We start from the raw sequence: 14361 nt of genomic DNA on the forward strand, positions 1-14361 counted from the left end.
ATCAGTGATATCATGTAATAGGATCAGATGAGAGATAAGTAGCAAGTATGTTGTAGGTCTTGGTAAGATAAATATGCCCCAGAGAGTGTGTGGTAAACCTCATAAAGATGCTGGTGACCTCTGGTTCCAGACAAGGTGCGGACATCACCTGCATGATGTCTTCTACTTATTCCTCCTGCTGAAAACTCTGGACTTTGTAAATAAAGCAAACATAAGAAGACTCTAAAAGGTACAAAAAAGAAAGCAGACCAACTAAGTGCCTTAGGACTTGCGGGATGACATGGCAATGAGTTACACGGGTTTCTTTTTTGCCTTCTATATCCTAGATTGAGTATTAGAAAAGCCAGCAACCCAGAAATGCCCATGGGTACAAACATCAACAATACAAAAACTACGGGGTTTCCCCTATTTCCCTTTTGGTAAAGGGCACAGGTTGTCTGCTCTTCCTGAGAAGCAGTGGCAGTAGGTCTGGGTGAAGAGGGTGGCAAGGGTAGGGGTTAGGAGAATTTAGAAGATAACATGGTGACCAACAAGTTTTAATTGTATTATTTATGATTTGGCCTTTTTGGTTATCTCCCATGTAGACATTAATAAATAGATCAATCATCAAACAAGCTTTTAGGAATACATACATTCTAAGTTGTTCAATCAATAGCAAGTTACATTTTCATTGACATTATAACTTATAAACCAAGCAACTTCAGAAACAAGTGAATGGAAATATCTTCGACTAAGAAGTGGAGTATTTTGTCACATTTGGTTAACTAACATGAAATTATTTTTGAGCAGAATTTTATTCCTATGAAGTCCATACTGTGAATCAAGCATGTATAATTTTATAATGGTTTTTATTTTTTATTAATAATTGAATTCCTTGAATGGAAGATAAATCAAAAGATGGTGACATTGGGAAACTAAGTATTTAAATTCAGAAGTGTTGAAACCTGTGAGAAGTGAATGAGAAAGTGGACAGAAGTTAGGACAAGTTCTGGCTTATTGAAGGAGCCGGTGAGGTGCTCTGGGCTGCTAAAGGGAAGGAGATGCTTACAACGGACTTCTATTTGCAGCAGTCCCCCCAAGGCTTCCTCATTCATTATTTCTTATGCAGAGAGCATAGGGAGATTGGGTTAAGAATTCTGTCATCAGCTGCTGGGGAACTGTAAGAGGCTTGGAAACTCCCAGAGGCCAGCATGGGGTCCCTCTGGATTGAAAGCCACCCACCACCTCTGCTCTTGGATGTCTGCTTTTGATTCTTTGAGGATGCCAGGCCTCAACGATGTAGGCTAGGGGCTGAACTCCCTGTGGCTGGACAAAAGCATCCTGAATGCACAGGGCTTCTTCCATGTCCACGGACACAATTTCAGAATGTCGCCTCTATGGCACATCACGCCACGATCACATATAGTCCTAGAGTATCTTTATTTGTTCTATAACTTAATAGTATACCTATAAAATAATTACATTATACTTAGAGCTTTTTCTTCATTTATAAACAAACAAAAAACAATTAAATACAATTTGAGCCATTAGAAGGTAAACTTTATACAAACAATAACCCCCAGAAGGAGCTTCACACTGCAGCATTATCATATTGCTTTGATGGCTACACTCACAAATGGGCTCAAAAAGAGTGTGCTCATGTTTGTATTCTGTGAGTTCATAGACGAATCCTTCCCCTATCTGCATGGGTTCTGCAGCTAATCAAAGAGCGGGGATTGGCTTTGTAGTTGGACCAGAGGCCCCTCTCCACTCACCTTCTCTTCCACTCCATTACCATCCTGTGGAATTCCTCCCTTCACAGCTTCTCTGCTGCACGTTCTGCCACTAAGTCTAACTTGTGGTTTTCCACTAAATGCAAATTCGGAACTTGGACACTCTCTCCACCTTTTCATTTCATTCCCAGGTTCCAGTCCTCAAGGACTTAGATTGATTGCTGCCTTCTGACTTAGGGCTGTGTTTACCCATTTCTGAAGCTAAGCCTCTTTACAACAGCCTATTTTTCTGAGGCCTCCTGGTATTACGGAAGCGACATCAATGAAACCTGCAAGGCAAGGACAGGAAATGGATTCACCAATGTCCCACACCCGACCCAATCCTGGCTCTCCACGGAAACGTCTCTAAGATCTACTCTCACTCTCTAATGGCTGAAAGCTTCAGCCCTCAGAGCAGCTCATGGAAGGCCTCTCTCACATATCAGGGAACTGGGCCTTTCTGAGATCCCTTGGCCGGAGCACACCTCGGAATCACCGGTGAGAGGTTTTCAGAGTATACTGACTCCCACCAAAGGGCATCTCATTCACATTTAACAGAGTCCATAAACATCCTCCCAGGAAAGCCTTCATGGTGCAATTTAACCAACCTACCCAAAGGAAAAAAAAAAAATTTTTTTTTTTTTTTTTTTTTTACCCAAAGGAAGTATAATTCTGCAGGAAAATAAATTGATGTCAACTTCCCTTGTGTTAAGAGACCACATCGTAGAAACGTCACCAATTCATTACAAAAATGAAAGATGGCCTAGTGTTTACTCACGCTTTTAAAGTCCAATCTTTGAAAAAGAAGCTCCTTGTTTTTCTGAAGGACAGTGCAACTAGGTTCCTATTCTACATATTTTATCCCTTACTTCCTCCTGTACTACAAAATGACCCACCTCTTGATATAACGGGAAATATTTTTTGCTTGGTGTCAAGGCAGTGGAAATAATTACCTTCCTCACCCCACATATGTATGTTAAACATGGTAAGGCCTTTTGAGTTTCAGGTTAAAACTTCCCAACGAGTCCTCATCCCTGCGCCCATCCACCCCAACCCAGTTCCCACACTATGCTGCAATGCTTGAGTACCTTCCGTGAAATTACAAGTCCTCCCATCTCCCTGCCCAATCTAAGAATAGATGCATGACAGTGAACTGCTGACCAGGCGATATTTCTGCGTAATCTGGGCAGGTCATCACTGCCTCTGGTCCTTACTCAGAAAGATGCTGCAAAAGCCAGAGTCAAACACGTGAAAGGATACATGGATAGATCGATAATACTTTTTAACAGCTCTTTACAATAGGTCAATTATAAAACCGGCGTTAATATAGAGACCTCTGTGGATAATAATATTCTAACCGCAGCGAAAAGAGCATGCACACCAGAGTTCATCTTTAGTCCCCAGATGGGGAGGAGTAGTGGCCAAGAAGAGGCGTGGTGGCGGGGAGCGGGAGGGCGTGGGCCGCTGTGAGCAAGGTCCCCAGGGGAGCCCACTTCATGATCCAAGTGGCTCCAGACTTCTTCTCGGTTTCGGGTTTGTTAGGAGAACTCCCGGTCCACGGATATCAGCAGCGGCAGAGGGCAGTCCTCAAACCACAAGAGCGAAGCCTCCCAGCCACAGGTCCAGGGACCAGCAGGGGAAGGTTGAGGGGCCGGTTAGAAGAGTGAGGCGTCCTTCACTTCACCGGCAAGGGGGCGAGCTGGAGTGTAAGGTGGGGCCAGGGGATCTTCCTCTTTCCACTTAGTGGAAACATCCATTGCCGGATTGACAGCGCACCACCTGAAAAGTCCTCTCTGATCGCCGGGTGGCGGCTGGGGGCTTTTCCACCATCTGCCCTCGGGCCTCACGCAAAGCCTGGTTGGGGAGGCAGGTGGGGCCCGGGGTCGGTCAGGCACACATCAGCAAAGCTCCACTTGCGGTCCACGTTTGTGACAAGGACACCGTCAGCCCCGAGAGACGTGCTTGCTGCTGAGGAGGGCACCAGGCAGCGTGTGAGTGAGCTCGGAGGGCGGGGACAGGGCGGTGGCGCCGGCGGAGGGGCGCCCGGGCGCTCACTGCTTGTCCGAGTCGCTCAGGTTCACCGACATGCACCGGCACTGCTTCACCTTCTGTATCTTCTTGAGTCGGAAGGGCGGGTCCAGGCCCGGGCACTCGAGCTCCACGAGGACCGAGGTGACGCGCTGGGGCTTGCAGAAGGCGCAGGACTGGAAGGACTCCTCCTCCTTGCGCACGTGCCGCGGGATGTAGAAGGAGTTGCACTGGCCGTAGCAGAAGCGGTTGAGCACCGTGCGGCTGCGGCAGCCCTCCTCGCTCACCGTCTGCCGCAGCGGCTGCGTCTTGCACCAGTCACTCTTGAGGTACTTGCGCTCGGTGACCACCAGCGCCTCCTGGCTGGAGGCCAGCACCTCCTTCATCTGGTGCTGCCATCTCTCCGAGTTGTTGCTGCTGCCGCCGCCGTCCTTGTAAGGCGAGGGGATGGCGCCCGCCGGGCGGTTCTTCCGGGCTTCGGCGACCTTCACCAGCACGGCCACCAGGAACAAGGATAGGGAAAGTTTCCAGAACATCCTGCAACGAGAAAAGAGTTAGAGGCGTTGATGCGGACAGGAGACTGAGTGCGGCATCGTTTTCCTTTTATGTTTATAGGGCCGCTAGGAGTCGGAATCGACTTCACCCCAGCGGGCTGGTTTCGGGTCTATTAGGAGGAGCAGCAGTCAGGTGGGGTGCGGCTGGCTACTGGCTGCCCAGGGGCAGCAGGAGGTGGGCACTTACTGAGCAGTACGCTCATAAAGAGCCATGAAGTCCTTGGATGGCACAGTTTGGACTAGACTACTAACTAAAAGGTTGCCAGTTCAAACCCACCCAGCATTGCCTCGGAAGAAAGGCCTGGCGATCTGCCTTTGTTAAAGATTATAGCCAAGAGAACCCTGTGGAGCTCAGTTCAACTCTGCAACACACCGGATCACCATGAGTCAGAACTGACATGATGGCAAGGGGTTTGCTTGGCTTGGTTGAAAACTATGATGATATCCTAAAAGGCAAGGAGGTGGACAAAATGGTTAGTATTTTATAATATAGTTAGAAAACATACACGTTAGAACAACGACAGAAGAATTAAAAAGCAAAGGCCGTTAAGAACTATCCCAAGCTAGTGTGCGAAGAGTGCCATCAACAGCAATGGCCAACATTTGCTGTGTTTTAGTATGTGCCAAGCCCTGCCTATGTGCTTTACATCTATTATCTCATTTGATCCTCAAAATAGCCTCCTGAAAGAAGAGGTGTTATTATTGTTATCTCTATTTTACAGTGAAGGAGACTAAGGCCGAAAGAAGCTGAGTAATTTGCCCAAGGTCACACGACCACTGAGTAATGGAGTCAAGATTTGAACCCAGGCATCTGCCTCCAGAGCTGTCAAAACTTACCACTATGAAATGGGTATGATTATGAAATTAATAAATAAGAAGTAAAGGTGGGGGTGGGTCACAGGTTTCTTAAAAATGAGTAATGAAGTTAGAAATGGAGCCTTGATGGCAAAGTGATTATGAGCTCAGGTTGTTAACCAAAAGGTCCGCAGTTCAAATCTAGCAGCCACTCCTTGGAAACCCTATGGGGCAGTTCTGCTCTCTCCTGTCGGGTCACTAGGAGTTGGAATTGACTCAATGGCACACAACAACAACAAAGTTATAAATGAACATAGTGGAGGAATATTAATATTTATATCTATGTTTACTATTACATATAAAAATAAAACATTTAATTATCAAATAAAGTGAATCATGGATTAAATTTTTGCAGTGAAAACCAATTCCTAGTCACGAGTTAAGATATTTCCAAGACTATCTTAAAACTGCCTTATGCCAATGCAGAGGTTACCTCCTGGGATGGATTCTTTCTTCGGCCCAACCATTAGGATACCATAACCCAAGTCGAGCAGAAATGAAATTCTGAGAGAAATTATTCTTATGTTATCCAAAAGATGTCTTGTAGGAAGCAAACCTAAGTCTGGCTGAGGTAAAAGACTTCTTCTGAGTTTAGTTCAGGTATTTAATTTTTAAATTTTCACAAATAGCTTCAGGGAACACTAGTATTCAGCCATAGAGAAGACTCTCACCTCCTTTTACAGCAAAACTCTCATTGTCATCGTCAAAGTCATCATATTCATGTTTATTCACTACCCTGTGTGTATTTTTCCACTTTAACAACTGCGTGAGATGCTCATCTCTTTAACATGTACAACCTTACATGGGCCTGTAAAAATTCTGTATTGCAGAATGTTATACCAAAAACCAAACCCATTGCCATTGAGTTGATTCCATCTCATGGTGACCCTATATAACAGAGTAGAACTGCCCCATAGAGTTTCCAAGGAGCACCTGGTGGATTTGAACTGCCAGCCTTTTAGGTTAGCAGCTGTAGTTCTTAACCACTATGTCACCAGGGTTTTCACAGAATGTTCTATAGTTATGTAATATATATCAATTATAAAATTGTATGTATATCCGGCACTGCTGGATATACACACAATATTATAGTTGTTGTCGACTCATGGCGACCTCACGTGTGCAGAGTAGAACTGTTCCATAGAGTTTTCAAGGCTGTGATCTTTCAGAAGCAGATTACCAGGCCTATGTTCCAGACCTTTAAGACATGTTTTAAAATGTTCAAAGAATGCAATGTTATTGACAAATGTTCAAAGAGTCAATGTTATTGACTCTAAGAGTTTTTGTCCCAAATCCATCTCAGCAGGTTGTAGTTTGGTCTTTTCTCCCAACAACAGCTAAGACCTGTTGAACGAAAACACACATTTTTAAGCCTAACCATTTGTGCTGCCCAGGCTTAATCGTATATACATCATATATAAATGACTAAAATTTAATATTAAATATATTAAGTTCCTCCGACTGTTATAGAAAATGCCTTAGATCTATGCTAATGATAATAAACCAAAATAAAAAAAAACCCTGACCTGCTGTCCAGTCAATTTCAACCGATAGCGACCCTACAAGACAGAGTAGAACTGCCCCATAGGGTTTCCAAGGAGCAGCTGGTGGATTCAAATTGCTGAAGCTGGTTAGCAGCTGAACTCTTAACCACTGCCACCAGGGCTCTGCTAATGATAATAGTAAATATTTATTGGGTGATCAAACCTATCAGACACTTTTAGAGTTTCCTTTCTTGTATAAATTTATCAGGGTTCTCTGAAATAAGTACTTTAACTCTCTCCATTTATGGATGAGGAAACTGAGGCACTGAGAGGTTGTGTAACCCACCAAGATGGCACAGCCAGTCAGTGAAATATTTGAATTCAGGCATCCTGGCTCTGGGATTGGGGGCTCCTGGTTAATACAGCTGCCTCTTTGTTAAAAATATTTATGTTAAAATATCTATGTTTAAAATACTTTCTCTGTGTCACTACCATTAGTTTAAGTCTAAGCCACAAATGGCCTTTGTATAACATGGAGCAGACGATTCCTTCTTTCTTCAGCTATTGTTGAATACTGTGTTATTCCGGAGCAAGCACTGAAATAAAGCAGTTGACATCGAGTCACTTTCAACTCATGGCGGCGACTCCATGTGTGTCAGAGTTGAACTGTGCTCCCTCGCGTTTTCAGTGGCTGAGTTTTCAGAAGTAGGTGACCATATCTTTCTTCTGAGGCACCTCGGGGTGGACTCCAACCTCCAACCTTTTGGTTAGCAGCTAAGCTCATTAACAGTCCCCCAGGGACTCCAAGCTCTGTAGTAAACAACCAAACCAAACCCATTGCCATTGAGTCAATTCTGACTCACAGCGACCCTACAGGACAGAGTAGTTTTTGTGTACTGTCGCGTCGGTTCCAACTCATAGCAACCCTAAAGGATACAGTAGAACTACCCCCATAGGGTTTTCAAGGAGTGGCTGGTGGATTTGAACTACTGGCCTTTTGGTTAGCAGCTGAGCTCTTAACCACTGCACCACCATGGCTCCAAGCTCTGTACTAGACTTTGTAAATTCCAGTACTCTCTCAAAGACACAGGCACAGTTCTTACAGTGTTAGATGAGCCCCTACGAAATCTCCCCTACCCTTATCTCACTGGCCTCCTCCCCTCCTGTCTCTCCCTTGCTCACTGTGCTCCGGGCACACAGACCACCCTTCTGTTTCTAGAATATGTCAAATTATTCTACTTTTAGAGCCTGACACGTGCTTTCCCCAAGACATCTTCATGGCTCTCTCCCACACTGTCTTCACATCTTTGCTCAATTATCACCTTCCTGGTGAGGCCCAGTGTATACCCCCGCTACAACCTGGACACCCCCTCCCTCCCTCATTTATCATCTTATAATATCGTCTTAGCATCTTATTTATTTTTCTGTTGTCTGACTTCCCCCACTGGAATGTAAGGTCCAAGAGAGAAGGACTACCTCTTTTGTTCATTGTTATATCCCCTGCACGGAGAGCAGTCCCTCGTACACAGTAGGCATTCAGTACACGTGGCAAGAATGAAATATGAAGAGTGTGTGTTTCATTGTCTTCAGCAAGCTTGTAATTAAGAAGATAGAGAAAGGCATGCAAATAACTCAGGGCCACAAAGTCCTAAGGGAACAATGGCATGTGTTTGTAGGCAGTGAATCACCCCGATGCTTTGGAATGTAGTTTCCCTGGGTGCCACTGAAAACCATTCTGAATCAGTAGGGTTGGGACGGGATTTGGGAGCTGCCTGGTTAAGAATTGCCTCAGGTGATTTTGATGAGCACCAATAGCCCAGGGGGAAGTGAGGGGACAGTGAGGATGTGAGAAAAGGGCATCAATTCCATCTGGACAGGGAGCAGGAGGAGCCCAGGAAGGTTTTGTAGAGGAAGTAACAGCTGTAAATCTGAAAATGACTTCTCCAGGTGAGGACACTGTCAACAGGGCAAAAAAACAAAAACAAAAACCAGTTGCCATTGAGTTGATTGTGACTATGCTCCATAGAGTTTTCAGTGGTGGATCTTCTGGACGTAGATCACCAGGCCTTTATTCTGAGGTGCCTCTGGGTGGCCTCAAGCCTCCAACCTTTCGGTTAGCAGCCAGTGAGTTAACCATTGACACCACTTGGGGACTCCACAGAAAGTGCCAGGCGTTAGGGAAATGTGTATGTTATCAGGCAAGGGAAATAAAAATTTGAGAGTACGGGGTGGGAAGGGTTTTTTGTTTTGGGTTTTTTTTCTTTTTTGTAAAAACATTTTGTCCAACACAATTATTGATGTTTTCAGGCCAAGTTTTTAAAGGCTTTTCTCACGCCTCCTTAGTTCCCTACACAAAGTGTCACTTGAAAATGATGACACTTTCAGCAGACTCATGGCAAACATCAAACACTGGACTCGCTCAGCTTACACAGCTTATTATATTTGTTGAATGATTTGTGATCTCAATAGTCTCTTAAAAAGAAAGTACTCTGGTTCCCTTTTAGCAATTTTCTGAAATTATGAACATTCTGAGTAAACACACCCAAAAGTTTGCAAGTCCTAGCCAGGAAAGATTTACAGAGTCATGCCTGATCCTCGAATCCTAGTTCCAGTAACAGCTTCCCAGGCATCTTTGATAGGCTTAAAAATGTGTGTTTTCATTCAACAGGTCCTAGTTGTTGGGGAGAACAGAACAAACTAAAACATGCTTAGATGGATTTGGGACAAAAACTCTTAGAGTCAATGACATTAAATGTGGTGATTCACAGTATGCGTTCTTTGAACACTTTAAAAAAGGACTAAAACATCTGGCCATCATCATTAGAAGCTGTATCTCACAAGAACCTAAGAAGAAAAGCAAACCTCCCATTTTCAGGAAAGGGAAAGGAACCCCATGAAAGCTAAATAACACAGGGCCAAGCCAGGCTCTTTCTCTTCTCTTTCCTTTCTAACATCTCATTTCTTTTTCCTTCGCACATATTAGCTAAATCCGTTGCTGGCCGGCGAGTTGCCTCAGTTGGCAGCTGAGCAAGTCAGCCATTTGTACCACCCAGGGACTCTGCCTTCACACACAGCAACAGTAAGACTTCCAAGGAATATGGAATCTCAGTCTTAGAACAGGTAAGTAGGCAAGAGGCCTGTTGCCTTTTAAGTTGTAGACTCTTTTTGGTAGGGGCGTGAAAGCAATCAAGACAGCTGTCGCTAAGGGCAGATACTCCACTGGCCCTTCTTTGTGTGGGGGGACTGGGGAGAGAATGTCGCCCCTCCCTCTTCAGTTCCCTAACCTTCTGTGTGCACCGCCCGTGGCCCAGCCAGGACCTGAACTAGCCCTCCAGAGTCCTGCTCTGTCCTAAACCACTTTGTGACTCAGAGAAATGCTTAGCATACAATGTTGTCACAACTGCCAGGTAGGACAGTATAAGGATAGTTTATTTTACTTTCACATCCTGTGTTTGGCTTGTATCAGAAGAAACTTGTCAATAAATCCTATTGGTTTTATTAACTATCCTTCTGGCTTGCAATGTTGTCAGTTTGCAAGGAGTGCCAGGGCTGTCAATGCTGATGGCCTCAGCAGACTGGCCTGGCCAATGCTGTTGTGCAAAGACAGAGGTAGTGGAAGCACTGGCCTTCTAAGTGGATACCCTCAGGTCTGGCCTTTTGAGATACTGGAACAGCCCAAAGTCGTCAAGTACCTGGACAGCTAAAGCATAACAGGCCCCTCCTAACAGCCCTTCCTAGAAGTGTCAAGACCTGAGGAGGGGGCCCACAAAAGAAACATCCTAATTTCTAGGAAAAGATCATGCAGGGGTGAATTATCCTGCCCAAAAAGTATATGCAAATGGCTCAAGGTTAAGGGTGCAAGGTTAACTCATTCCTGAGAGTCACCTTGTTGAGTTTAGAGGCCAGGTCAAGGGAGTACTGGGTTGTGCAGGAGAGGTGAATGGGATGGGGCTGAAACATATTCTGAAACCTAAGATAATTCTGGAGTCCCTGGCCAGTGCAAACAGTTAACACACCTGGCCGTTAACCAAAAGGGGAAGTTCAAGTCCACCCAGAGGCACCTTAGAAGGAAGGCCAGGCTATCTAATGCCAAAAAATCAGCCATTGAAAACCCTCTGGAGCACAGTCGTACTCTGAAACATGTGGAATCCTGTGAGTTGGAGTCAACTGAACAGCGACTAATTTTAAGGTAATCCCAGGGCATCCTTGGAAGGTCGTTCAGAAGCACTCAGGGCCAACAGTAGGCACATTTGGGATGAACTTGTTGCCACCATCCAAGTGAAAAAAATAAATCAAAACCAAGCAGAAAGCTCCAAAATAGAAACCTAGGTAATGTTAGACTTCGCGATTGTGTTTATCAGCTTTTCTACTGCTACAAAGGATCCCTGGTGGCACAACGGTTAAGTGCTCAGCTGCTAACTGAAAGGTTGGCAGTTGAAGCCCACCCAGTGACTACACGAAACACCTAGTGATCTGCTCCCATAAAGATTGCAGCCTAGAAAACCCGGTGTTCTTGTTGGGTGCTGGCGAGTTGGTTCCAACTCATAGAGCCCCTGTAGGACAGAGCAGAACTGCCCCATAGAGTTTCCAAGGAGTGGCTGGTGAATTTGAACAGCTTAACCGCTACACTGCCAGGGCTCCAGAAAACCCTCTGGGGGCAGTTCTACTCTGTCACGTGGCATCGCTATGAGTCAGAATCGACTCAACACCGCCCGTAACAACTGCCATGATACTTGATTCATGACTGGGGTTCTTAGGCTGGGAGGGTGGTGGCCTAGCTCCCCAATTCTGGAGACAGGGGTGGATCTTCCCTGACCCAAGGATCACCCACTCAACCTAAGATTTGTTGTCTGCTGACACCCCTGATCTGCAACTGTAAACTCAGGCTAACTATGGCCCTTGGACCAAATCCAGTTGCTGCCGGTTTTTGTAAATAAAATCGTATTGGAAAAAGCCACGCCCATCGATTTACATTTTGCCTATAACTGCTTTTGCTCAACTATGGCAGCATGAGCTGTGGAGACATGCCATACTGCCAGCAAAGCCTAATGTATTTGCTATTCAGCCTTTTACAGAAAGAGTTTGCCTACCTCTGCTCTAAACGTTCCCTCTCTGATTGAGTCAGTGAAGTCAGGCTCTTCTTCAACAAACGTAGTTTTCAATTTTAAAAGGTCTAACTATGCAACATTGTAAACATAGAGGAACACAGTAAATAAAACAGACTGCTATATATACCTTGCAGGAGTCACTAGGTGGCCAAACTCTTAAGTGCTCAGTTACTAAGTGAAAAGTTAAAGGTTTGCATCCACCCAGAGGTGCCTTGGAAGAAAGGCCTGGTGATCTAGGTCCAAAAAATCAGCCATTGAAAACCCTATGGAACACAGTTCTACTTTGAAACACACGAGGCCATCATGAGTCAGAATCGACTTGATGACAACTGGATGGTTTATGTACCCATCACCAAGATTAAGACAATATTAATATTTTCATCTTCAATTTGCAATCTCTCTTTGTATTTTGAAAGAAATAAAACAATATCAGTAGAGCTAAAGTTTCATCCTCCCATTCTTTCTCATCCCTTCACTCTGCAGATGTGACTACCACCCTGAAGTTGGCGTATGTAATTCCTATTTCTGCTTTTACTGCTTGTATTTTGTGTATGAAAGTGTGTATGTGTGTGTATTTGAACTTTACAGAAATAGTGTCATACTCTTCTTTTGCAACTTTTTTATTCAAAACTATGTCTTTGGGAATTTATGCATGTGGATATTTTTAGGAGGAGTCTATTTATTTCAATGGTTGAATGTTTAGGCACAGTTTATTCATTCACCTTACTGAGGGATAGTTAGGTTGCATCAACTTTTCCACTACTGCCAAAAGAGCTTCACTAAACATTTTTGTGGGTGTTTATTTATGCCCCTCTGTTAGGGTTTTTCTAGAGCAGACACCAAGAAGTGGAAATGCTTGGTCACAGGACAACTTGAGCTTGACTAACTTTGGCCAGGTTGCTTTCCAAGTGCTTGTACCAGCATTCTCTCCTGCAATATGTGAGTCCCTGATGCCGCACAGATTTGCTAACACTTGATGTTACCAGATTTACTACTTTTTCCTAATCTGAAAGGATGGAAATGGCATTTTTTATAATTGTGCTGAATATATACATAACAAAACATACTGTCATACTGAGCTAAGATGGCAGCAAGGTGTGAAATTAAATAAGAAAATGGATGAGGACAATTTCTACGTGTACGATTTAGAGACATTGATTACATTCTTTAAGCTGTACAACCGTTATCGCTATACTTTTTAAAATTATTCCGCCACCATCAACATGGACTCAGCGCCTCCCAAGCAAAACTCCCACTTTTCTCCTCCCTCCCACCCCTGGTAACAAATAATCTTTGGTTTCTCTATATTGGCTTATTTCATGCAAGTTAGATCATACAGAATTTGTCCTTTTCCGACGGACTGATTTCACTCAGCGCAATGTTCTCAAAGTTCATCCATGCTGTGGCGTGCGTTTCTCTTCATGGCTGAGTAATATTCCATTGTATGTATGTATCACATTTGGTTTTCTGTTGATGGCCATTTTGGTTGTTTCCACATTCTTACTAGTATGAAAAGTGCTGCAATGAACATTGGTGTACAGGTTTCTCTTTGAATTCCACCCTTCCCTTCTTCTGGGTATACACCTAGGATTGGGATTGCTGGGTCATATGGTAGTTCTGTGTTTAACTTTTTGAGGAACCGCCAAACTGTCTTCCACAATGTCTACCATTTTACATTCCCACCGGCAATGGATGAGAGTTTCAAAATGGCACTTTATTATTCTTTTAATTTGCACGTCTCTCGTTCCAAGTAAGTTGATCATCAAGCTCAAATGCAGTGGCTATACAGCCAAACTGGAATGATAGCAACTAATCTTATGTGAGAGCAATTAAAATATTAAGAAAGGAAAAATAAGGATTTCTAACCATAAATCTTCTAAGCTGTCATGAGAAGAATAGAAAAGAGCACCTGGGGTGGCTTGCAATTTCCAAGAAGAATGACCAGAACCTTTCACGTGACTCAGAAGATTCAAATCCAAATCCATTCATTTTTTTTTCCAAGTGACATTGCCTGAGTGGAACACTAACTATCATTTTGTTCCAGGAGATGTTTAATTTCATCTGGAAAAACTATTATGTTTCTTAAAAAGGTTTTGACCAAAGGAAAAAATTATACTGTCATCACTTACTCGGACTTCTGGATAACGAGTGTATCATTTGGGTACCTGTGCGCACATTTCTTAATCTTTAAAAAAAATTGTTTGGATAAACCCAGTATGGGAAATGGAATACTGAGACAAGATGGCAGCAAAGCATTAAAATAAATAAGAAAATGGATGGGCAGCTCTTTGAAAGCTGTAAGCATATCCACACATGGCTGTCTCTCTCTAGAGCACAGCCACTCAGAAAGGGGAGCAGGAGCGGGGTTTCTGGGCTGTGCCCTGCCCACGTCTTGACCCTGTGTGACTCACTCCCTTCCTGCTCCGGGTTCCCCTCTGTAAAATGGTGCTAGTGGTGCTCGCTTCCCCCTGTCCCATGTTGTTATGAGGAATGTGACACTGAAATCCAGTCAGAGTCCAAAAACGCTCTGGGAGAAAAAGATCATGACTTTTATTTCCAAGGAAGGAAGAAATTATGTGTG

General features: G+C 44.1%; 1 protein-coding gene across 1 annotated transcript in view; it reads right to left on the bottom strand.

Annotated features, from left to right (window-relative positions):
- Window positions 1–1405: 1405 nt before the first annotated feature.
- The window catches only part of GREM2 (gremlin 2, DAN family BMP antagonist), a 146170-nt gene continuing 133214 nt past the window's right edge, over window positions 1406–14361 (bottom strand). Inside the window, exon 2 of the mRNA XM_010591038.2 lies at window positions 1406–4316. Coding sequence (XP_010589340.2) covers window positions 3803–4315 — 513 coding nt within the window. The 5' untranslated portion in view covers window position 4316 and the 3' untranslated portion in view covers window positions 1406–3802. The remainder of the gene's footprint in view (window positions 4317–14361) is intronic.

Source organism: Loxodonta africana, chromosome 25 (assembly GCF_030014295.1).
Source record: "Loxodonta africana isolate mLoxAfr1 chromosome 25, mLoxAfr1.hap2, whole genome shotgun sequence".
NCBI classification, from domain to species: Eukaryota; Metazoa; Chordata; class Mammalia; order Proboscidea; family Elephantidae; genus Loxodonta; species Loxodonta africana.